Source organism: Loxodonta africana, chromosome 5 (genome assembly GCF_030014295.1).
Source record: "Loxodonta africana isolate mLoxAfr1 chromosome 5, mLoxAfr1.hap2, whole genome shotgun sequence".
In the NCBI taxonomy this organism is placed as follows: Eukaryota; Metazoa; Chordata; class Mammalia; order Proboscidea; family Elephantidae; genus Loxodonta; species Loxodonta africana.
This window is the reverse complement of record NC_087346.1, coordinates 15,671,485-15,693,637: the sequence shown is the minus strand read 5'-3', so window position 1 is coordinate 15,693,637 and position 22,153 is coordinate 15,671,485. Positions and strand designations below refer to the sequence as shown.

General features: G+C 37.9%; 1 protein-coding gene across 5 annotated transcripts in view; it reads left to right on the top strand.

The window, feature by feature from the left end:
• The window catches only part of LARP1B (La ribonucleoprotein 1B), a 150,904-nt gene that overhangs the window by 110,281 nt on the left and 18,470 nt on the right, over positions 1-22,153 (top strand). For 4 of the 5 annotated variants that reach the window (XM_023548664.2, XM_023548665.2, XM_064285329.1 and 1 more), the window contains 2 exons: positions 8,004-8,215; positions 8,676-8,782. In XM_023548664.2, coding sequence (XP_023404432.1) covers positions 8,004-8,215; positions 8,676-8,782 — 319 coding nt within the window. Of the gene's footprint in view, positions 1-8,003; positions 8,216-8,675; positions 8,783-22,153 lie in introns of those variants that run through there. The other variant, XM_064285330.1, reaches the window with a different exon arrangement.

The following is a 22,153-nucleotide window of genomic DNA, read 5'->3' as shown; positions in this document are numbered from 1 at the left end:
TTTTAAAGAGCTCAGAAGGTGAATATCTATTATATTTATCCAGATTTTTACCGTTCTATTGCTCTTCTTCCATTTGTGATGTTCCATGTTTCTTTCTGGTATCATCTACCTTTTGTTTTAAACACTTTCTGTAGTAGTTCTTTTACAGAAGGTCCGCTGCCTATGAGTCAGCTTTCTTTCATGGAGAATGAATGATATTTTCCCAAAGGATATTTTCACGGGATATAGAATTCTGGGTTGATAGTTCTTTTCTTTCAGCACTTTAAAAACTTGCTACTTCCTTCTGCCCTTCATGATTTCTGATAGAAAAAAATCATAGTCATTCAAACTGTTTCTCTATAGGCAGTGTGTTCTTTTTCTCTGGTTGCTTTCAAGATTTTTTACTTGTCTTAAATTTTCAGCAATTAGAGTGTGATGTGTTTGGACATCAATTCTTTTGGGTCTATATCAATTTCTTGAATCTGTAGATTTACGTCTTTTGCCAAACTTGAGAAGTTTTCAGCTATTATTTCTTCAAAATTTTTTATTTCTATACTCTTTCTCCTCTCCTAGACCTTTCATTGTTGCTCCATAGGCTCCTAAGACTTTGTTAGTATTTTTTTTCAGTTGTAGTTATTTGTTCTTCAGATTGAGAATTTCTATGGATTCTGGCTGATTTTAATATTTTTTATTTATCTCTAGTTGTAAGCAATTTAATTATGACTGCCTTGGTATAGTTTTCTTTATGTTTCTTATGCTTGGGCTCACTGAGTTTCTTGGATATATACATACATATACACATACATATACACATGTATGTATGCATGTATAAATAAAATATACATATACACATGCACACATATGTAAAAAGGAGCCCTGGTGGCACAGGGGTTAAGTGCTCAGCTACTAACCAAAAGGTCAGTAGTTTGAACCCACTAGCCACTCTGCAGGAGAAAAATGAGATGATCTGCTTCTGTAAAAATTAACCAAAAAAAAAAAAAACAAACATTGTCATCAAGTCAATTCTGACTTGTAGTGGCCCTGCAAAGACAGAGTAGAACTACCCAATAGGGTTTCCAAGGCCTTAAATCCTTACAGAAGCAGATTGCCACATCTTTCTCCCCCAGAGCAGCTGGTGAGCTCAAGCTGCCAACCTTTTGTTTAGCAGTTGAGCACTTCAACCACTGTGCCACCAGGGCTCCTTCCATAAAGATTACAGCTTTGGAAACCCTATGGGGCAGTTCTACTCTATCCAGCAGGGTCAGCTATGAATCAGAATCGACTCAAATAGCATGCAACATATGTATGTACATACACATTACACATATATACTATATATGTATCTTTAAAATCAAATTCAGAAAATTTTTGTCATAATTTTAAATTAAGAATTCTTCCGTCCAGCACTCCAATTACTAGGCCACTTCAAGCATACTAGGCCACCTGAAGTTTCTCCATAGCTTACTAATGCTTTGTTGTTCCCTCAACCCACCTACCCTCCACCCCGGTTTTTTTTTTTCTTTCTGTATTTTGTTTTGGATAGTTTCTATTTCTTGTCTTCTAGCTCATTAGTCTTTTCTTCTATAGTGCCTAAACTATTGTTCATCTTATCCAATGAAGTTTTGATCTCAGCTATTGTGTTTTTCTTCTCTAAAAGTTTGATTGGGATCTTTTTTATATTGTCTGTCTGTCTCTTTTTAACATGCTCTGGCTTTTCTCTACCTTACTGAATACATAAGAACTTTTTTTTGTAAGCAAAATGCAAATGCAGTATTTGGATCTCTGTCTGTCTGACTGTTCTTGTTCAGTTTTCAGCAAACTGTGGCCAATGGGACAAAATCAGTCCACTCTGTGCAAATATGGCCACACCCTTCATTTACATGTTATCTATAGCTGTTTTTGTGCTATAAAGGCAGAATTGTATAGTTTCAGCAGAGACCTTATGACTTGAAAAACCAAAAATATTTACTCTCTGACCCTTTACAGAAAAAATTCCCAATTCCTACTTTGGTGGCATTTTTATTTCCAAAAACTAAAGTGCCAGTCCTCATGTGGCATTTTTTATTATCATACTTCAGTGAACAGCAAGAGTGTAATATTAAGTTTTATTTATAGAGCAATTCTTGTCTCTAAAGAGAATAGCAACTGTGGACCAGGTTCATATGGTCCAAATATACAGCTACGCAATGATTTAGTAGAGATAAAATTTGGAAAATCTTTATTAGTAGAATACTTAGCACACACCTTAGTCCAGTGGGTCTTAAACTTTAGGAAATATCAGAATCACCTGGAAAGTTTATTAAAAGAGATTAACAACTCCATACCCAGAGTTTCTGATTCTGTAAGCTGATGTGGGACTGAGAATATGCATTTCTAAAATGTTTCCAGGTTATGTTAATGCTGTTGGTCCCAGGACCACACTTTGAAAATCACTGCCTTAGGGCTGTTCCTCTTTCAGTATTCTCTGATAAGCTTGTAGCAGAAAGTGTATGCTAGACAATCACAGTTGAGGTGCCCAGAAGAACAGATGGCCTGTTTCATTGTCGTTTTACAGTTTTATTGAGGTATAATTTATATACCATAATATTCACACATTTTAAGTGTACAGTTCAATGAGTTTTAGTAAATTATATTTATATATTTGTTCACTAACACAATCCAGTTTTAGAATAATATTTTCATTCTAAAAAGTTCTCTCATGACAATTTGCACTTAGTCCCCATTCCCACCTTCAGCCTGAGGCTGATTTACTGTCTCTATGACTTTGTATTTCCTAGGAATTTCATATAAAGTGAATCATATGATACATAGTTATGTGTCTAGCTTTTTTCATTTAGCATAATATTTTGAGGTTCATTCATGTTGTTGTATGTATCAATACTTTGCTCCTTTTTTCTTGCTGAGTAGTAATACGTAGTATGCCTATACCGCATTTTATTTATCCATTCAAGAACTGATGGATACTTGGATTGTTTTCACTTTTGGCAATTATGAATAATGCTGTTATCAGTATTCATGTGGAAGAGATGGCCTATGATTTTGATACAAAGTTATTTTTTATAATATCTAGAACTTTAATATACTCTTATTCTTAATTTATATTTCTAATAGCAATATGTTTATATTTAATATATTTTTTGTGCTTATGTCTTAATTAATTTTTGATAATTTTATGTCAAAATGCTGTAAATTGGTATATGCTATGCCGTAAACATTTTGTAAAATGTTTCTTTTGGGATAATAAAAGTGTTCTATAGGTCTTTAGTCTTCACAAACGTGATACATCCCCTCTTATTAATGGGTAAAATTCACACTGAAATAAACCTAGAATAAAATAAAAATAAAATTTACCTTTTCACTATGGAAATGTTCAGAAATAAACAGAAGTGGAGACCATCGTTTAATGAACCCATATGTACCCATCTGACCTAGCGTCAACAATTGTTGACTTTTTTTTTCCCATTTGTACTGTGCCTCCCTATGTCTTTCTGCTATTTTATGTTGAGTCTCAATCGTATTATTTCTCCTGTAAATTCTCCATGATATTGCAAACTGATAGATATATATTGTAAATCTTCATAATGCCTTTATTTCACATAACAAACAGTAATTCCTTAATACTATTCACTACCCAGTTTATGTTTGGTTGTCCTTGTTTGTCTAAAGTATGTCTTTGAATCAGGACTAAACAAGGTCCACAGATTGCATTTCATTGGTAAGGCCATCAGGTCTGTCTTAATCTCAAACTATTTCTTTTCCCCACGCCAAAGATTTGTTGAAGAAATTACATAGTTAATTTGCCTTAGGATTTATGTTCTGCATTTACCTGACTGTATCTCCTTTTATATCATTTAATATGTTCTTCGGAAACCCTGGTGGTGTAGTGGTTAAGTGCTACGGCTGCTAACCAAAAGGTCAGTAGTTCGAATCCGCTAGGCATTCCTTGGAAACTCTATGGGGGCAGTTCTACTCTGTCCTCTAGGGTTGTTATGAGTTGGAATCAACTCGACGGCAGTGGGTTTTTGGTTAATATGTTCTTCTATCTCTTCTATATTTTTTTATGAGTTAATATTTAGATATAGAAAATTGGTGGTATTTAGGCTCATTTCCCACTCCCACTGGTGGCAGGAATATTTCTTTTATCACGTAATGTCTGTAAGTCTCACTTTTGCTGATGTTACGTTGATCATTGTGTTCAGGTGTTGTCAGCCTGATCCATTCATTATAAAGTTTCCCTTCAACTTTTTACCTTGTAATTTTAGCAGCCATTGATGGATATCCCCTAAATCCTTTATTTCAGTAGGGTTGCAGAAGTAGTGATCTTTTAATTGTGTTATCTCTTCTACATAGAATTCTTCTATAAAGAAGAACATTCTTTCATTAACTCTTTGGTTACCCTGAAATTCAGTTTGTCCAGGAAAGGAAGGATGAATGCTTCTTTCTTTTTATTCACTTTTATCAATTTTCTGAATAAGGAGTTGGTGCCCTAGCAACCTCCAGATATGATTTGTTTTTTTCATTATGAAACCATGGATCTTATTTATTTGATGTATTGTATCCATTATATTATATCATTATTTTTAGTGGTAAGATTGCTTCATTTTTGCCTGGTGAGTCCGTAAAGTTTGCTCCTCTGTCCTTACAGCCTGATGCTAGTTTTGTTTTGTTTTTAGTTCACTGTTTTCTGGCTCAAGATTCCCAGGCTCATATAACATATGCTTTTTCTGCTCCAGATTTTATTTCACTGAGGAGACATCTTAGTGGGAAATGAAATTTAGAGACCATAATCTGGGTCCTAGGGAAGCTTATCGTTTATAGGTTGTTATTAATCCTGAGTCTTTGAATATTTTTTTAACAAAGGCACTGGATTTAACATATTTTTCAGTGTATGCTTATATTTTTTTACTTAAAATTATTTATCTTTTTGGTACAAGGAAAAACAGCATAACGCAGTTCAGTTAAGTTTGGCATTCATTTGGTGGGGATATACTTTTTCCTAGGCACTTGGAGCTGTTGTGGTGCAGTGGTTAATAGCTCGGCTGCTAACCAAAATGTCGGCAGTTCGAATCCACCGGCCACTCCCTGGAAACCCTTTGGGGCAGCTCTACTCTATCCTATAGGGTCGCTATGAGTCAGAATCTACTCAATGGCAGTGAGTTTGGTTTTTTGGTTTTTATCGTGGCACTGGTATACAAATATAAGATGTAGCCCTTGCTCTCAGGGAACCTCTCAGAAACTTGCTCTTAACATGTAATGAGATGATATGTAAAAAGAAAAAACAATAGTTTTAATTTAGTTAATGAAACAATAAATTAAAAAAAGGCAGAGGTGGCACAAAAAAAGAATTACCTCTATTGGCAGGATGTATTCAAGGAATGCCTCACGTCCCCAGGAAAGGTAACATCTGTGTTGGATGTTAAAGGAAGAGTACATGAGTTCAAGTGGGTGTTTCAAAGATGAGGGAAGGGGAGTTTCAGAAAGGAAAAAGCATATAAAAAGATACAGAGCCAGGAAAAAGGAACAAGTAGTTGTTATTTGGGGCATCAGGATTGAAGCAGGGAATGACAGATGAGTCAAAGTCAAGAAAGTCTTACATACCATGATAAAGGGCCTCTTTTTATAGAGGCAAAGGGGAACTACTAAAGGATTTTAAGTAGAAGTATGAAATGATCTAATTGCTTTTCATGACGGTCGTTCTCGCAACAGTGTGCAGGGGAAATGACAAAGCAGGGAGACTAATAGAGTGGGAGAACTTCACTTCTGACCTTACAAACTAGTACCTGTTTTGCTTGGCATATAGTAGGCACTCAGTAATATTTGTTGAATGAATGTTGTTGTTGATAGTTGCCTTCAAGTTGATTCTGACTCATAGTGGCCCCACATGTGCAGAGTAGAGCTGCTGCTTAGGATTTTCAAGGCTGTGACCTTTCAGAACAGATTGCTGTGCCTGTCTTCCAAGGCACCTGTCAGTGGGTTTGAACTGCCAGACTTTAGGCTAGTAGTCAAGCACTTAACTGTGTACACCATCCAGGGACTCCGTTGAATGGATGAACAAAATGTTATTGTATGGATCAAAAGAAGTTGATAAGTCTGAAGAAAAACCATATAGGAATAGAACCTATATATTTGACACTGCTAGATTCATCTGATGGCCTACTTAATATCATACCATAAGATTTTCATGAACAAATCAATTACAATCCAATAGAAAAACAGTCAAAGGATATGAATGACAGACTCACAAAAGAGATAATCCAAATGGTGACTAACATATGAAAATATCCTCAACTTCATTAATAATTAAAAAAAAAAAAATCAAACCCAATGTTGTCCAGTTGATTCCGACTCATAGTGACCCTATAGTAGAGTAGAACTGCCCCATAGTGTTTTCAAGGAGTGCCTGGTGGATTTGAACTGCCACCTTTTGGTTAGCATCTGTAGCACTTAACCACTGCGCCACCAGAGTTTTCCACTAGTAAATAAGGAAACGAAAATACCATTTAACTTCCATAAGGTGGAAAAAACCCAGTGTTGGCCAGGATGTGAAATAGCTGAAACTCTCACATGCTGATGGTGAGAGTATAGATAGCAGTTAAAAAAAACACAAAAATAGACAGCAGTTAGGTGATCAATATTCAGTAAGTCAGAAGATGCATATATCCTTTGACTCTGCATTTCTACTTCAGATATAAACCCCAGGGAAACATTCATACCTGTACAAAAAGATGTGTTCAGCAATGTTAATTGCAGCCTTGTTGATTATAGCCAAAATTTGGAAATAACATAAATGTTCATCTGCAAGAGAATGAATAAATTGATAAATTTATGTAATAGTATTTTCTAAAATTGTGCTTTAAGTGAAAGTTTAAAATTCAAGTCAGTTTCTCATACAAAACCTTATACACACATTGTCATGTGACCCTAGTGGCTCACCCACAATTTCGCAGCACACTCCTTCTCTCCACCCTGTATTTCCCATGTCCATTCAACCAGCTCCTGTCCCCCTGTGCCCTCTCATCTCGCCTCCAGACAGGAGCTGCCCACATAGTCTCATTCATCTACTTTAGCTAAGAAGCACACTCCTTACCAGTATCATTTTATGTCTTATAGTCCAGTCCAATCTTTGAAGAGTTGGCTTTGGGAATGGTTTTAGTTTTGGGCTAATAGTCCGAGGACCATGACCTCTGGGGTCCCTCCAGTCTCAGTCAGACCATAAAGTCTGGTCTTTTTACTAGAATTTGAGGTCTGCATCCCACTTTTCTCCTGCTCCATCGGGGATGTCCTGTTGGGTTCCCTGTCAGGGCAGTTAGTGGTGGTAGCTGGGCATCATCTAGTTCTTCTGGTCTCGGACTGATGGACTCTCTGGCTTATGTGGCCCTGTCTCTTGGCCTCATATTTTCCTTGTGTCTTTGGTGTTCCTCATTCTCCTTTGTTCCAGGTGGGCTGAGAGCAATTGATGCATCTTAGATGGCCACTTCTTAGCTTTATAAGACTCACCAAAGTGGAATATAATATATAACAGTATATTATTCAGCAGTGAAAATGAACAAACCTGAGCTGTATGAATGGTGCATGAGTAAGAGTCATAAACAAAATATTGGCTGAGGAATAGCATACAAAATGATATGTCATATGACACCACTTACATATAGTTTTAAAATTATGTAAAATAATATTATATACATATATGTAGTGGTATATAGAAATACCAAATTTAAGAGCCTGGTTATCTCTAAGGAGGGAATGCAGGAGGGAAGGTGGATTAGGGAAGGTTACACAGTGAACTTCAGCTTACCTTTCTTTAAAAAAAAAAAAGTAGAAAAACAAATGTAGCATAATCAAAATTTAGTAAAACTAGGTGAGGATAAACAAGTGTTTATTATATATATTATATATATATATATTTGATACGTTACTAATGAAAAAAATCACTTGAGCTTAGAGAATTTTATAATTATCCTTGCTCTCAAAGTAAAATATTTTGCTAGGATCTAAAATAATTTTAACAACTTTTTATTTTGCAGATTTGGCTGAAGAATTAGCTCAGAAGCTGTTCAATATTTCAGAAGTATCTTCAGCAACAATGGCCCGTTCATTGCCCACAGCAGTTCCAGAATCACCTAGAATTCACCCTACTCGGACACCCAACACACCTCGAACACCCAGATTACAAGATCCTAACAAAACCCCAAGATTTTATCCTGTTGTTAAAGAACCAAAAGCCATTGATGTAAAGGTGCACAAAACAAGCAGGAATAGAAAGCCTGCATCTTGTATCCCTGTTTTAACATTACAGAATGAGACTTTTTAGTTTCTATCATTTAAAAAAATATATATTTTTGATTGTAAGAATTCATTAAAAAATGGTATTTTACCATAGCAATGTTTTCTCAGGGTAACAAATGACTTCTTTACGACTCAGTAGTATAATTAAAGAGGATCAGAAAGTGTAATGAAGAATCACACCAAGTTGCATTTCCTTTAATCCTTGTGTTACAAACCCAGTAAAGAGACTTGTTTGTTAAGTTTTGTAACTTGTATGTAAGATATTTGAGTTTTGTGACTTCATATGATTTCATAATGTGTCATCCACAGTATGAAGATGTTTGAGTTGGTTTACAGTCAGAGGGTTTTAATTTACTTGTGAAGTTCACACTACTGAAAATAATTGCAATGTTTGACTTCTTTTTTTTTAGAGTCCAAGAAAAAGAAAAACAAGGCACAGCACAAATCCCCCTCTAGAGTGTCATGTTGGTTGGGTAATGGATTCCAGAGATCACGGGCCAAGAACATCCTCTGTCAGGTACCCCATTTGTTAAGTTGTTTTGTTCTTCATTTGCAATTTGTTGGAAACAGTTACTAATTAGATATTTGGGAATATTTTTAACAGTCAGTATGTTAGCAATTACTGAAAAATGAAAAAAAATTTAAAAAGGGAAACGAGAGGGAAAGTTTTATAATAAGTAAGTACATTAAAGGAATAATTTGGTAAGGAAGTTATTCTTAATTTTTATTTTTGCCATTTAAACTAGTTTCCACAGATGTGTACTCTTGGATTTATAAACTGTTTAGGTCTATGAAAGTTATTATCTTTGAAAAGACTCTAGTACCTTGTTCTTACTGGCATTCAATAAGTTTTTAATAGATATTTATTGGATGAATTAAAGTGCTAAACAAATCTACTCAAACTATACAAAGGTTAAGGAAATAAAACACATTATTATTTTGGGTATTTTCCTTTTTTGGGAAACAATCAATTTAGATTTACTGATTATTAGCAGTAAGTTTTCTTTTGACTTTTAGAAGAGACTGTTAGTGTTTTAGAGTGCCGGTTAGGTCCAAAGCAGAAGGTGGGTTTCGTTCCGTAGAGGGGATTCAGAGGTGATTTACTGCTGATTGTTTTATGTTTGGCTAAAACCTATCTTGTGTTCAAACAAATCTTGTGTTTGTGCTAGGTGTTTTCAGAATAATTATTTGATAATTTTTCCATTTAAAAGCTTAGCTTTGGGAAGGAATGTTTTTTGACCAATTACTAGAGGGGAAGGATTAATTAGTTTCATTAAAAGAAGAGCTTGGTAGTTTATCATGATTTGCAAAATCAATAAATCTGTCTTTCCAGTGATGCATATTTGGTACTTTACATTTTATCCTTAGGTATATTGTCCCTAAAAGGCAAAATTGTATATGTTCTTCAGTACGCTTATGGTATATTGATATTTTTTTTTACGTTTTTTAAAAAATATTTTATTGTGCTTTAAGTCAAAGTTTACAAATCAAGTCAGTCTCTGACACAAAAACTTATAGACATACACCTTGCTACATACTCCCAGTTGCTCTCTCCTTAATGAGACAGTCTGCTCCCTCCCTCCACTCTCTCTTTTCGTGTCCATTTCACCAGCTTCTAAGCCCCTCCACCCTCTCATCTCCCCTCCAGGGAGGAGATGCCAACATAGTCTCAAGTGTCCGCCTGATCCAAGAAGCTCGCTCTGCACAAGCATACCTCTCCAACCCATTGTCCAGTCCAATCCATGTCTGAAGAGTTGGCTTTGGGAATGGTTCCTGTCCTGGGCCAACCGAAGGTCTGGGGGCCATGACCACTGGGATTGTTCTAGTCTCAGTCAGACCATTAAGTCTGGTCTTTTTACGAGAATCTGAGGTCTGCATCCTCCTGCTCTCCTGCCTCCTCAGGGGTTCTCTGTTGTGTTCCCTGTCAGGGCAGTCATTGGTTGTGGCCGGGCACCATCTAGTTCTTCTGGTCTCAGGCTGATGTAGTCTCTGGTTTATGTGGCCCTTTCTGACTCATGCGCTCGTAATTACCTTGTGTCCTTGGTGTTTTTCATTCTCCTTTGATCCAAGTGGGTTGAGACCAACTGATGCATCTTAGATGGCCGCTTGCTAGCATTTAAGATCCCAGACGCCTCTCTCCAAGGTGGGATGCAGAATGTTTTCTTAACAGATTTTATTATACCAATTGACTTAGATGTCCCCTGAAACCGTGGTCCCCAAACACCCACCCCTGCTACGCTGGCCTTTGACGCATTCAGTTTATTCCAGAAACTTCTTTGCTTTTGGTTTAGTCCGCTTGTGCTGACCTCACCTGTATTGTCTGTTATCTTTCCCATCACCTAAAATAGTCCTTATCTACCATCTAATTAGTGAATATCCCTCTCCCACCCTCGCTCCCTCCCCTTCTTGTAACCATGAAAGAATATTTTCTTCTCTGTTTAAACTATTTCTCCAGTTCTTGTAATAGGGGTCTTATACAATATTTGTCCTTTTGCGTTCCAGATTCTTCCACGTTATGAACTGTCTCACAGGTTCATCACTGTTCTTTATGGATGTGTAGCATCCCAGTGTGTGAATATACCATATTTTATTTATCCATTCATCCATTGATGGGCAACTTGTTTGCATCCATCTTTTTGCTATTGTTAACAGTGCTGCAATGAACATGGGTGTGCATGTATCTGTTCGTGTAAAGGCTGTTATTTCTCTAGGATATATTCCAAGGAGTGGGATTGCTGGACTGCATGGTAGTTCTATGTCTAGCTTTGTAAGGAAGCGCCAAATCAATTTCCAAAGTGGTTGTACCATTTTATATTCCCACCAGCACTGTATAAGTGTTCCAGTCTCTCCACAGCCTCTCCAACATTTATTATTTTGTGTTTTTTGGATTAATGCCAGCCTTGTTGGAGTGAGATAAAATCTCATGGTAGTTTTGATCTGCATTTCTCTAATGGCTAATGATCGTGAACATTTCCTCATATATCTGTTAGGTACCTGAATGTCTTCTTTAGTGAAGTGTCTATTCATATCTTGCCCATTTTTTAATTGGGTTATTTGTCTTTTTGCAGTTGAGTTTTTGCAGTATCATGTAGATTTTAGAGATCCGGTGCTGATCAGAAATGTCATAGCTAAAAACTTTTTCCCAGTCTGTAGGTAATCTTTTTACTCTTTTGGTGAAGTCTTTGGATGAACATAGGTGTTTGATTTTTAGGCACTCCCAGTTATCTGGTTTTTCTTCTGCATTCTTTATAATGTTTTGTATACTGTAAATGCCATGTATTTGGGCTCCTAATGTTGTCCCTATTTTTTCTTCCATGATCTTTATCATTTTAGATTTTATATTTAGGTCTTTAATCCATTTTGAGCTCGTTTTTGTGCATGGAGCGAGGTATGGGTCTTGTTTCATTTTTTTGCAGATGGCTATGCAGTTATGCCAGCACCATTTGTTAAAAAGACTGTCTTTTCCCCATTTAACTGTTTTGGGGCCTTTGTCAAATATGAACTGCTCATATGTGGATGGATTAATGTCTGAATTCTCAATTCTGTTCCATTGGTCCATGTATCTGTTGATGTACCAGTATCAGGCTGTTTTGACTACTGTGGTGGAATAATAGTTCTAAAATCAGGTAGGTTAAGACCCCCCCCCCCACTTTGTTCTTTTTCAGGAATGCTTTACTTATCTGGGGCCTCTTTCCCTTACATATGAAGTTGGTGATTTGTTTCTCCATGTCATTAAAGAATGTCGTTGGAATTTGGATCAGAATTGCGTTAAATATATAGATTGCTTTTGGTAGGAGAAACATTTTTATAATATTAAGTCTTCCTATATCCATTAGCAAGGTATGTTTTTCTACTTACGTAGGTCTCTTTTGGTTTCTTGCAGAAGTGTATTGTGGTTTTCTTTGTATAAGTCTTTTACATCTATGGTAAGATTTATTCCTAAGTATTTTATCTTCTTGGGGGCTACTGTAGATGGTATTGATTTGGTGTTTTCCTCTTCAATGTTCTTTTTGTTGGTGTAGAGGAATCCAACTGGTTGTTTTTTTTTTTTAACTTTTATTGAGCTTCAAGTGAACGTTTACAAATCAAGTCAGACTGTCACATATAAGTTTATATACACCTTACTCCGTTCTCCCACTTGCTCTCCCCCTCTTGAGTCAGCCCTTCCAGTCTCTCCTTCCGTGACAATTTTGCCAGCTTCCAACTCTCTCTATCCACCCATCCCCCCTCCAGACAGGAGATGCCAACACAGTCTCAAGTGACCACTTGATATAATTAGCTCACTCTTCATCAGCATCTCTCACCTACCCACTGTCCAGTCCCTTTCATGTCTGATGAGTTGTCTTCGGGGATGGTTCCTGTCCTGTGCCAACAGAAGGTTTGGGGACCATGACCGCCGGGATTCCTCTAGTCTCAGTCAGACCATTAAGTATGGTCTTTTTATGCAAATTTGGGGTCTGCATCCCACTGATCTCCTGTTCCCTCAGGGATTCTCTGTTGCGCTCCCTGTCAGGGCAGTCGTCAATTGTGGCTGGGCACCAACTAGTTCTTCTGGTTTCAGGATGATGTAGGTCTCTGGTTCACGTGGCCCTTTGTGTCTCTTGGGCTCTTTGTTGTCATGTGACCTTGGTGTTCTTCATTCTCCTTTGCTCCAGGTGGGTTGAGACCAATTGATGCATCTTAGATGGCCGCTTGTTAGCACTTAAGACCCCAGACACCACATTTCAAAGTGGGATGCAGAATGTTTTCATAATAGAATTATTTTGCCAATTGACTTAGAAGTCCCCTTAAACCATGGTCCCCAAACGCCCGCCCTTGCTCCGCTTTGAAGCATTCATTTTATCCCGGAAACTTCTTTGCTTTTGGTCCAGTCCAATTGAGCTGATCTTCCATGTATTGAGTATTGTCCTTCGCTTCACCTAAAGCAGTTCTTAGCTACCAATTAATCAGTAAAAAACCCTCTCCCACCCTCCCTCCCTCCCTGCTGCGTAACCACAAAAGTCTGTGTTCTTCTCAGTTTATACTATTTCTCAAGATCTTATAATAGTGGTCTTATACAATATTTGTCCTTTTGCCTCTGACTAATTTCACTCAGCATAATGCCTTCCAGGTTCCTCCATGTTATGAAGTGTTTCATAGATTCGTCACTGTTCTTTATCGATGCACAGTATTCCATTGTGTGAATATACCACAATTTATTTACCCATTCATCCGTTGATGGACACCTTGGTTGCTTCCAGCTTTTTGCTATTGTAAACAGAGCTGCAGTAAACATGGGTGTGCATATATCTGTTTGTGTGAAGGCTCTTATTTCTCTAGGGTATATTCCGAGGAGTGGGATTTCTGGGTTGTATGGTAGTTCTATTTCTAACTGTTTAAGATATCGCCAGATAGATTTCCAAAGTGGTTGTACCATTTTACATTCCCACCAGCAGTGTATAAGAGTTCCAATCTCTCCGCAGCCTCTCCAACATTTATTATTTTGTGTTTTTTGGATTAATGCCAGCCTTGGTGGAGTGAGATGGAATCTCATCATGGTTTTAATTTGCATTTCTCTAATGGCTAATGATCGAGAACATTTTCTTATGTATCTGTTAGCTGCCTGAATATCTTCTTTAGTGAAGTGTGTGTTCATATCCTTTGCCCACTTCTTGATTGGGTTGTTTGTCTTTTTGTGGTTGAGTTTTGACAGAATCATATAGATTTTAGGGATCAGGTGCTGGTCGGAGATGTCATAGCTGAAAATTCTTTCCCAGTCTGTAGGTGGTCTTTTTACTCTTTTGGTGAAGTCTTTAGATGAGCATAGGTGTTTGATTTTTAGGAGCTCCCAGTTATCGGGTTTCTCTTCGACATTTTTGGTAATGTTTTGTATTCTGTTTATGCCTTGTATTAGGGCTCCTAAGATTGTCCCTATATTTTCTTCCATGATCTTTATCGTTTTAGTCTTTATGTTTAGGCCTTTGATCCACTTGGAGTTAGTTTTTGTGCATGGTGTGAGGTATGGGTCCTGTTTCATTTTTTTGCAAATGGATATCCAGTTATGCCAGTACCATTTGTTAAAAAGACTATCTTTTCCCCAATTAACTGACTCTGAGCCTTTGTCAAATATCAGCTGCTCGTATGTGGATGGATTTATATCTGGGTTCTCAATTCTGTGCCACTGGTCTATGTGCCTGTTGTTGTACCAATACCAGGCTGTTTTGACTACTGTGGCTGTATAATAGGTTCTGAAATCAGGTAGAGTGAGGCCTCCCACTTTCTTAGTAATGCTTTGCTTATCCGAGGCTTCTTTCCCTTCCATATGAAGTTGGTGATTTGTTTCTCTATCACCTTAAAAAATGACATTGGAATTTGGATCGGAGGTGCATTGTATGTATAGATGGCTTTTGGTTGAATAGACATTTTTACTATGTTAAGTCTTCCTATCCATGAGCAAGGTATGTTTTTCCACTTAAGTATGTCCTTTTTAATATCTTGTAGTAGAGCTTTGTAGTTTTCTTTGTATAGGTCTTTTCCATCCTTGGTAAGATTTATTCCTAAGTATTTTATCTTCTTGGGGGCTACTGTGAATGGTATTGATTTGGTGATTTCCTCTTTGATGTTCTTTTTGTTGATGTAGAGGAATCCAAGTGATTTTTGTATGTTTATCTTATAACCTGAGACTCTGCCAAACTCTTCTATTAGTTTCAGTAGTTTTCTGGTGGATTCGTTGGGGTTTTCCGTGTATAAGATCATGTCATCTGCAAATAGAGATAATTTTACTTGCTCTTTGCCAATCCGGATGCCCTTTATTTCTTTGTCTAGCCTAATTGCTCTGACTAGGACTTCTAGCACAATGTTGAATAAGAGCAGTGATAAAGGACATCCTTGTCTGGTTCCCGTTCTCAAGGGAAATGCTTTCAGGTTCTCTCCATTTAGAGTGATGTTGGCTGTTGGCTTTGCATAGATGCCCTTTATTATGTTGAGGAATTTTCCTTCAATTACTCTTTTGGTGAGAGTTTTTATCATAAATGGGTATTGGACTTTGTGAAGTGCCTTTTCTGCATCAATTGATAAGATCATGTGGTTTTTGTCTTTTGTTTTATTTATGTGGTGGATTACATTAATGGTTTTTCTAATATTAAACCAGCCTTGCATACCTGGTATAAATCCCACTTGGTCGTGGTGAATTATTTTTTTGATATGTTGTTGAATTCTGTTGGCTAGAATTTTGTTGAGGATTTTTGCATCTATATTCATGAGGGATATAGGTCTGTAATTTTCTTTTTTTGTGATGTCTTTACCTGGTTTTGGTATCAGGGAGATGGTGGCTTCATAGAATGAGTTGGGTAGTATTCCGTCATTTTGTATGCTTTGAAGTACCTTTAGTAGTAGTGGTGTTATCTCTTCTCTGAAAGTTTGGTAGAACTCTGCAGTGAAGCCATCCAGGCCAGGGCTTTTTTTTGTTGGGAGTTTTTTGATTACCGTTTCAATCTCTTTTTTTGTTATGGGTCTATTTAGTTGTTCTACTTCTGAATTTGTTAGTTTAGGTAGGTAGTGTCTTTCCAGGAATTCATCCATTTCTTCTAGGTTTGCAAATTTGTTAGAGTACAATTTTTCGTAATAATCTGAAATGATTCTTTTAATTTCCGTTGGGTCTGTTGTGATGTGGCCCATCTCGTTTCTTATTTGGGTTATTTGTTTCCTTTCCTGTATTTCTTTAGTCAGTCTAGCCAATGGTTTATCAATTTTGTTAATTTTTTCAAAGAACCAGCTTTTGGCTTTGTTAATTCTTTCAATTGTTTTTCTGTTCTCTAATTCATTTAGTTCAGCTCTAATTTTTATTATTTGTTTTCTTCTGGTGCCTGATGGATTCTTTTAGTGCTCACTTTCTATTTGTTCAAGTTGTAGGGACAGTTCTCTGCTTTTGGCTCTTTCTTCTTTTTGTATGTGTGCATTTATCGATATAAATTGGCCTCTGAGCACTGCTTTTGCTGTGTCCCAGAGGTTATGATAGGAAGTATTTTCATTCTCGTTGCATTCTATGAATTTCCTTATTCCCTCCTTGATGTCTTCTATAACCCAGTCTTTTTTCAGGAGGGTATTGTTCATTTTCCAAGTATTTGATTTCTTTTCCCTAGTTTTTCTGTTATTGATTTCTACTTTTATTGCCTTGTGGTCTGAGAAGATGCTTTGTAATATTTCGATGTTTTGGATTCTGCAAAGGGTTGTTTTATGACCTAATATGTGGTCTATTCTAGAGAATGTTCCATGTGCACTAGAAAAAAAGTATACTTTGCAGCAGTTGGGTGGAGAGTTCTGTATAAGTCAATGAGGTCAAGTTGGTTGATTGTTGTAATTAGGTCTTCCGTGTCTCTATTGAGCTTCTTACTGGATGTCCTGTCCTTCTCCGAAAGTGGTGTGTTGAAGTCTCCTACTATAATTGTGGAGGTGTCTATCTCACTTTTCAGTTCTGTTAAAATTTGATTTATGTATCTTGCAGCCCTGTCATTGGGTGCATAAATATTTAATATGGTTATATCTTCCTGATCAATTGTCCCTTTAATCATTATGTAGTGTCCTTCTTTATCCTTTGTGGTGGATTTAAGTCTAAAGTCTATTTTGTCAGAAATTAATATTGCTACTCCTCTTCTTTTTTGCTTATTGTTTGCTTGATATATTTTTTTCCATCCTTTGAGTTTTAGTTTGTTTGTGTCTCTAAGACTAAGGTGTGTCTCTTGTAGGCAGCATATAGACAGATCGTGTTTCTTTATCCAGTCAGAGACTCTCTGTCTCTTTATTGGTGCATTTAGTCCATTTACATTCAGCGTAATTATAGATAAATAAGTGTTTAGTGTTGTCATTTTGATGCCTTTTTATGTGTGTTGTTGACAATTTCATTTTTCCACTTACTTTTTTGTGTTGAGACGTTTTTCTTAGTAAATTGTGAGATCCTCATTTTCATAGTGTTTGACTTTATGTTTGTTGAGTCGTTATGTTTTTCTTGGCTTTTATCTTGAGTTATGGAGTTGTTATACCTCTTTGTGGTTACCTTAATATTTACCCCTATTTTTCTAAGTAAAAACCTAACTTGTATTGTCCTATATCGCCTTGTATCCCTCTCCATATGGCAGTTCTATGCCTCCTGTATTTAGTCCCTCTTTTTGATTATTGTGATCTTTTACGTATTGACTTCAATGATTCCCTGTTATGAGCAATTTTTTTTTTTAATTAATCTTAATTTGTTTTTGTGATTTCCCTATTTGAGTTGATATCAGGTTGTTCTGTTTTGTGACCTTGTGTTGTGCTGGTATCTGATATTATTGGTTTTCTGACCAAACAATTTCCTTTAGTATTTCTTGTAGCTTTGGTTTGGTTTTTGCAAATTCTCTAAGCTTGTGTTTATCTGTAAATATCTTAATTTCGCCTTCATATTTCAGAGAGAGTTCTGCTGGATATATGATCCTTGGCTGGCAGTTTTTCTCCTTCAGTGCTCTGTATATGTCATCCCATTGCCTTCTTGCCTGCATGGTTTCTGCTGAGTAGTCTGAACTTATTCTTATTGATTCTCCCTTGAAGGAGACCTTTCTTTTCTCCCTGGCTGCTTTTAAAATTTTCTCTTTATCTTTGGTTTTGGCAAGTTTGATGATAATATGTCTTGGTGTTTTTCTTTTGGGATCAATCTTAAATGGGGTTCAATGAGCATCTTGGATAAATATCCTTTCGTCTTTCATGATGTCAGGGAAGTTTTCTGTCAGCAGATCTTCAACTATTTTCTCTGTGTTTTCTGTCCTCCCCCCCGTGGGACTCCAATCACACGCAAATTATCCTTCTTGATAGAGTCCCACATGATTCTTAGGGTTTCTTAATTTTTTAAAATTCTTTTATCTGATTTTTTTTCAGCTATGTTGGTGTTAATTCCCTGGTCCTCCAGATTTCCCAGTCTGCATTCTAATTGCTCGAGTCTGCTCCTCTGACTTCCTATTGCGTTGTCTAATTCTGTAATTTTATTGTTAATCTTTTGGATTTCTACATGCTGTCTCTCTATGGATTCTTGCAACTTATTAATTTTTCCACTATGTTCTTGAATAATCTTTTTGAGTTCTTCAACAGTTTTATCAGTGTGTTCCTTGGCTTTTTCTGCGTTTGCCTTATTTCGTTTCTGAGGTCGTCCCTGATATCTTGAAGCATTCTGTAAATTAGTTTTTTATATTCTGTATCTGATAATTCCAGGATTGTATCTTCATTTGGGAAAGATTTTGATTCTTTTGTTTGGGGGGTTGTAGAAGCTGTCATGGTCTGCTTCTTTATGTGGTTTGATATCGACTGCTGTCTCCAATTGATCACTAAGAGATTAAAAAAAAAAAAGTAGTGGTTTATTCTGTAATTGCTCACTGAGTCTTATCTTGTTTTGTTTTCTTTCAGTATACGTGGATGGGCTACTAGATTGTGCTGTCTTGCTTGTTGTAGCCCTTGACTTACTTATGACCTATTACCAGCTGGTTTGGGCTGTTGCCAGATATACATGCCTGAGTCTATTCACTATTCTTGAGTAGAATCTGATTTGGGGTCATCAAGTGTGTGCTGCACCGTAACACCTATCCACCTTGAGAAGTAGTGGTGATAGTTGTGTGCACCAGATTCTATTAGCAGCTGGGGTTCACCCTCCAGGCGGGGCAGGATGCTGACAGGCTTCTCCCAAGTGTCAGTGAGGTAGGTGTGTCTCTATTCCTGTAGCACCTTGATGGGAGGGCACTGCAGCTGTACCTTAGGCCCCCAATGCAAGTACCTCTACTGATTGGTAGGTGTCACCCTCCTTAGACCCCTGAGGCAAGACGCTAGGTGGTCTGGGGGGAGCTTCAGCCCTTAGTTCCCTGTTTTGGGTCAGTTAGGGCTCTGTTGAATAAGCAGAGATATCAGACCTGGGAAACTTGTTTTTCCAGAAAATCCGCAAAAAAAAAAATGCAGTCAGATCCCTATCAGAACTGCCTTTGGATTATAACCGCCACCTTGTTCCTGTAAGGATGAAAGTCCGAGATTTGGATCATATATGCTTGGCTGTAGCTGTTTCTGTGTTTTTAGTCCAATTAGGGATGGATTTTTGGTCCCTGGGTTTTTTGTGGTTCCTTCTCTCAGGCCGGAAGAATGGGTTAGGAAAAGACCAAAAAAAAAAAAAAGGGAAAAGCAAAGCCACCGTGGAGCCGGAGCCGTTCTCCCTCTGGCTCAGGAAATTCCAATGTTAATGAAGCCGCCTGGGAAGGGTGGGGGAGGGTTCAGAGAAACAGGAGAGTAGCACCCCAGAATATAGCCAAAGTTGCTTATCTTGCTTGGAATGACTATTTTATCTGAGATTCCCAAGGGGCATGTCGCCTATGTGTGCTGGCTGTGTGGAGATTGCCCCTGAGGGTTTGGCCCGCTGAAGCCGCGGTCAGATCCTCCACTGCCAGTCCAAAGCCCATCGTCAAGGTTGCCCTGCTGGGAGGCTGCACTCCTGGCTCCAAAATCAGTCGCTGCCTCCCGGGGACTTCTCGTCCCGCCACCTGCATTCCCGCGCCGCCCCCGCAGACCGGCTGGGCCCCCTCCCGGTGTTAGTTCAGGGGAGAAGGGCTACGCCCCGTGCTTGCGCCGTGACAGTGCCCAGTCAAAAGCCCGGCGCCAAGGTTCCCTGGCTGGGACACTGCACTCCAGCTCCAAAACCAGTCACTGCCTCCCGGGGATTTCTCCCACCAGCCGTGTTGCTACGCCGCCCTCACGGACTGGCCGGGCCCCCTCCCGGGGTCAGTTCAGGGGGGTAGGGCTGCGCCCCTTGTTTGCTCCATCACAAGATTTTGAGTTCAACTCCCCTGGGCCCAGACCTAAGCCCGGCGCCAAGGTTACCTGACTGGGATGCTGGCACCAGGCTCCGAAAACAGTCACTGCTTCCCCATATTTGTTTGTTCTCCGTCTCTAAATCTGTGTTTGTTGTTCAGGGTTCGTAGATTGTTATGTATGTGATCGATTCACTTGTTTTTCCGAGTCTTTGTTGCAAGAGGGATCCGAGGTAGCGTCTACCTAGTCCGCCATCTTGGCCCCACCTCCCAACTGGTTTTTGTATGTTTATCTTGTACCCCAGTACTCTGCTGAACTCTTCTATTAGTTTCAGTAGTTTTCTTGAGGATTCCTTAGGGTTTTCTGTATATAAGATCATGTCGTCTGCATATAGAGATATTTTTACTTCTTCCTTGCCAATCTGGACGCTCTTTATTTCTTTATCTAGCCTAATTGCTCTGGCTAGGACCTCCAGCACAATGTTGAATAAGAGCAGTGATAAAGGGGTTGACAGTTATTTTTGAGTTCTAAGTGATTTGAGTTTGTCCTCAGAGTATTTTTTATGGGAGCAGTATATTTAGAAATCAACAGATAATGTTGGAAAATGTAAGCAAATAATCTGGTTAGTTCATAGTTCTTACATTTAGTTAAGAAAATATTTCTAAAGATTTATATTTTTGTTATTAAGTAAATTTATATAGTGATTTATTCATTCCCAGCCACCACTCCATCATGCCCCACAACAAAAATGTATCAGGAATAAAGGGACTTATAGTGTGTTAGGCACTTTTCTAGCGACTGAGGATACAGCAGGGAGCAAGATAAATGCAGTTCCCATCTTTCTGGATCTTAATTCAGGGATGGCAAACAAGTAGTTATAATAATGAGTGATAAATTTCACGGCAGGAAGACTCGTGTGACCCTTACAGCAGCAGGGAAACCCTGGTGGCATAGTCATTAAGTGCTATGGCTGCTAACCAAAGGGTCGGCAGTTCGAACCCACCGGGCGCTCTTTGGAAACTCTATGGGGTGGTTCTACTCTGTCCTATAGGGTCGCTATGAGTCGGAATCAGCTCGGCGGCACTGGGTTTGGTTTTTGGTTTTATAGCAGTAGAGGTCTGTCTTAAGAAAGTGTATAGTATTAGCCAAGAGTTAGGGATTACTTTAATTTTCTAGCTTGAGGACTTGCTGGTACCATTAATTGGTAGAGTAGGTGCTAGAGAAAAGAGTATGTTTGGATGTAGAGATTGTGAAGTCAGTTTAAAACCTTTAGAGTATTTGAGGTGTGTGTGAAAGATCCAGATGAAGGTATCCAGAATGCAATTGTATATATGATCAACAGCTCAAAAGTGAGTGATATCTGGCCTAGAAATACGAGTTTTGCAGTAGATAACTGTACTAGGGAGAGTGTGTAGAATGAGAAGAGCAGAGGTTCTAGTTCTAGGAAAAAGCTTTGAGGAACACCAGTCTTGAAGAGAGAGGTAAAAGGAGGAGGAGCCTGTAAAGGAAATGAAAAAGATAATTTGAAAATGGTAAGCAATCTGTGTGGATGGTACATGCCTCAGTTCTAAAGCAACTAGATTAAAATTAGTGCATTATCCAGGAAAAACTACAGGTTAAGTACTTTTGAAATTGAGACTCTTTCTATTCAAAAGATTTTCTAATTTCCCTTATAATTTCTTCTTTAATTCATAAGTTATTTTTGAAGTGTGTTATCTAATTTTCAGATATTTGGGGATTTTCCAGATACCTTTCAATTTTTGGTTTCTCTTATTGTCCAAGAACATGCTTTGTATAATTTCAATTCTTTTAATATTGTTGAGATTTGGTTTATTGCCCAGAATATGATGTATCTTGGTGAATGTTCCATGTGCACTGGAAAAAAAAAAAAAATGTACATTCTGTGAGTTGTTGAGTAAACTGTCCTATAATTGCCATTTAGGTCTGCCTTAGTTATCTAGTGCTGCTATAACAGAAATACAAATGGGTGGCTTTAACAAACAGAAATTTGTTTTTTCAGTTTAGGAGGCTAGGAGTCCAAATTCCAGATGCCAACTCTAGGGGAAGGCTTTCTTTCTCTGCTGGCTCTGGAGGAAGGTCC